Here is a 4,117-nt window from a genome sequence, read left to right on the forward strand (position 1 = left end):
ACACCCTAATATTATAAACAAAAAATTAAGGTAACAAACTTAAAAAGCAAAAATAGTGGATCATGTATCATGTTTGTAAGAATGTATGTTTTAAAGCTTACAAACTTCTCACACAACTTGCTCATACAACAATTATATCAAATATCACAACTTAAAAGTAAAAATTATTTGAATTAAAGATTGCCTAAACAGTAGAAAATTGCTATTGTGGATTTGTGGGTAAAATAAAAAGTACATTGCTATTTTTTTGCAATGTTCCCTTAAAAATATGGTATGATAGCCAAGAAATTGAAAAGGTATAATTTCATTCATTTACATCATTTACATACTATGAATACTTGTACTTCTATCATGATGAGAAGATAAATCATAAATGTAAAAGGCAAGTAGTTGGTGTCATGAGTTTACCATGCTATTTAGGACTGGTGAATGTTGGAGATAGCAGCAGCAATGCTTTTACAATCTAATTCCATTGTCTTCATCCAGTTCTCAAAATCTCCTATTTCCTGTAATATAAAGTTTCATCACTAAGAGATGAAGTGATTCATATATTCAAAATTCGACTATGGTGCACCAAATTAGCCATTGCAGAATATGAAGAAAAAAAAAAGTGCCAAATTTTGGTCCTCATAAACTTAGGGTTTCTCTTTCAGAAGAGGTAACCTACTACATACTTGAAAACTTGATCTTAACATGAATTTACAATTTAATTATCATGTACAAGTGTCAAAACTCATAGAAACTGTAACTTTTTTTTCGAGTTCCAACACTTGAAGATGACTCACACCACGAGTGACTAGTGGTATAGAAACGAAGAGGAAAAGTAAACCTTGATAGCGTTGTTGATAGCATGAGTAGAAGCAAGCCACTGATCAGTCTGTTTTGCAAATCGCTTAATGGTGGTCTTCAATGCTCGGATTTCGACTTCGATTCGCTTCTCGTTCACGAAACACTCTTCCACGCCTCCATTAACAGCCTCCACTAACAGATCTGATACGCGAGACGCGCTCTTGATCGCTTTTTTCTTCGATTTCTCTGTGTAAGTACCAAATCAAACAACTAAAAATCGAATTCCCCAAAACTACTATTTCCGAAAGAACAAAACTAAACGAATTGAGATAACCTGTGTGTTCTCGGAGTCGTATAGCGGAGTTCTGATGATCATTGACGAGCCGGAGTAGAGATGATTCGAGACTTTCCGATTGCACATCCGATCGAGAAGTCTCCGACGAGGGATTTACGCGCGCACGCGCCTGCAATCGCCGCGGTGAACTCATTTCCGGAATTAGACCATTCACATCCCTTGCAGTTATCACCAAAGCACTTTTGGCTAAATTTCATAAAATACGCCTCTTTTATGTAATTTCTAATATACCCTCATTTTATGTTGAATTTCTAATATACCCTCGTTTCGGGGCTCTATGTGTGTAAGGAGTAACAAAAGGAATAGGACTAATTAAGGGAATTAACTTTTCAATTTATTCATATGTACGTAACTATCTTTTCTTTGTACATATCTAAGTAATAAATTTTTTGGAACTGTTCACATATAACCATTACGACCTGCTGTAGTAGGTTACATCCGGCTATAGCATGTCATAATGGTTACATGTAAACACTTTTAACAAGTTCGTTACCTACATGTGTAAAAAAAAAATTACCCAAATATAAACAAAACCAAAAGTAAGAGTAAATTACATGAATGGTCTCTGTGGTTTGGGGGAATTTGTACTTTTGGTCCCTAACTTATTTTTTTTAACTCGAATGATCCCTACTATTTTTTTTTTGTTGTGGTTGGTCCCTGTCTTACCTAAAAATACTATTGTGACCTTATTAATTTAATTTTTTTAATTAATTTTCTTATTTATGTATTTTTTATATGCTTAAAAAAACTAATAGACCCCACATATCTGTATCTCCTCACCATCCCATCTCTCATCATCCTCAACTTTTATTTCTTTTCCATCTTTAATGACATCGACGCCTTCACCATTTATTCTTTTTCGGTCTTTCAACTTCAGCGAACCAACACCACAGCCCACTAAAGTGAAGAGACAGTGTATTATGTTGTTTGTTTGCCAAAGTTGAAGGACCAAAAAAAAGGATGATGAAGACTTCCATATCACTAAAGATGGAAATAAAATAGAAGTTACAGATGATGAAATATGTGATGGTGACCTGTGCGACCCATATTAAATTTCTCAAATGTGGTTTCAAGTTTACGGTGAGGTGATACAGATATGTGGAGCCTATTAATTTTTTTAAACATATAAAAACAAATACATAAATAAGAAAATTAACTAAAAAAATAAATTAATAAGGTCACAATAGTCTTTTTAGGTAAGACAGAGACTAAGCGCGCAACAAAAATAAACAGTATAGACCATCCGAGTTAAAAAAATAAGTTAGGGACCAAACACACAAATTCTCCCAAACCATAGGGGTCATTCGTGTAATTTACTCTTACTTTTGGTTTTATTCATATTTGGGTAACTATTTTTTTGTACACATCTAGGTAACGAACTTGTTAAAAGTGTTAACATATAACCATTATGACATGCTGTAGCTGGATGTAACCTGCTACAACAGGTCATAATGGTCATATGTGAACAGTTCCAAAAAGTTTGTTACCTAGATGTGTACAAAAAAAAGATAGCTACCTATATATGAACAACTCGAAAAGTTAATTACATTCATAAGTCATATTCCCATAACAAAAAGCAGTGGTGGCTTTGGGGTGTGCCAGGGTTACCGTCACACAGGTCTTTCAATTTTAAGAGCCCTCTGAATTTAGGAACAAATATATAATAATAGTTTGGATATTTTCACATTAAGGAAAGTATCTATATTCGAAAAAATACATGTGTTTTTTTAAGATAAGTTCAAGTAAACATTATAGATTTTTATAAACTCATCAAAAAAATAAACCATAATAAAACCTAATAACTGTGTCAGTAAATTGTCAGTAGATTTTAGGGTGTTGGTGGCATTGGGCTTCTCAAAGAAATATTAGAATACCATCGTAATGAAGAATCAATTGTGGAAAAGCATAGAGAAGAAGCAGCTGAAATGCAAGTGCCAAAAAAACATAGATGAAGTTCATTAAGCTGTGGAAAAACATAAAGAATAAGTCCATAATGTTATGGAAGAACCTACATAAGAAGTTGAACTGTAAGTGTTAGAAGATATGTCTTGCGTAAATGAAGACAATCATTTTGAATGGTAATAGTGATGACAAAGAAGATATTCCAGTGAATATCTATGACCATAGAAACTCAAACATCTAATGAGTTAAGACATGATGTTGTGGTAATGAACTTACCACATGTTTTTTTAGCAACATTGAGTTTTGCATTTAATGTTAGTAAATTTACTTAATAATATTTTATAAGAATTTTTTTATAGGGTATCATTTTGATTTCGCAAAAGGCCTCCAAAATGTCAGGTCAAGCATGACAAAAAGGTTAATCTCCCTATACTAATAAACTAATAATTTTAATCTATTTTTATCATGTGTCACTCTAATACAACTCCTCATTAATATCGTGTTATGTGTCAGTGACATATATTAGGCAAATCACTATCACAGTTAATAATGTTAAGGTTTTAAATAATAGATTTTAAACTTTTTATAGAAACATTTACTTTTTGTAATTATATGTTAAATTTGAAGTTATAACTAACTTTAAAATTTTGATATATCTCTTAATTAATAAATTATTTGAAATTATTTATTTAACATAACTGATTAATAATTCTGAAATTTTACTATCAAAATTTAATTATTTTTGACACCATAGTTCCCACATGTTACAAACTAGTATTATAAAAGAGTAACTAATTATTAAAGTGTTTTAACATTCAACTAAAAAAAAATATTATTAAAATGAACTATTATTTTAGTTTATAAAATATCATTCAAACTATTGTGTTTTTTTTTAAATATAATTCTAATAATTGTATTTTTAAAAACAAACAATAGATTGTTAACTTATATTAATATTTTTTAGTTGAATGGAATATATATATATATATATATATATATATATATATATATATATATATATATATTTCAAATAATTGGTTAATGATTATCCACTAACCCTTTTCATTTTGT

At 30.5% G+C, this 4,117-nt stretch overlaps 1 protein-coding gene across 1 annotated transcript; it reads right to left on the reverse strand.

Moving 5' to 3' along the window:
* Positions 1–220: 220 nt before the first annotated feature.
* On the reverse strand, positions 221–1,340 carry BLOS1 (GCN5L1 family protein). The gene is made up of 3 exons (XM_079003657.1): positions 1,124–1,340; positions 830–1,035; positions 221–506 (listed from the first exon to the last, which is right to left on the reverse strand). The coding sequence occupies exons 1-3, from the start codon at positions 1,275–1,277 to the stop codon at positions 417–419; spliced, it is 450 nt and encodes a 149-aa protein (XP_078859783.1). The 5' UTR covers positions 1,278–1,340; the 3' UTR covers positions 221–416.
* Between the last annotated feature and the right edge of the window lie 2,777 nt (positions 1,341–4,117).

The sequence above is a fragment of the Lactuca serriola genome, chromosome 5, assembly GCF_051521515.1.
Source record: "Lactuca serriola cultivar US96UC23 chromosome 5, Lser_US96UC23_V15, whole genome shotgun sequence".
Lineage (NCBI taxonomy): Eukaryota > Viridiplantae > Streptophyta > Magnoliopsida > Asterales > Asteraceae > Lactuca > Lactuca serriola.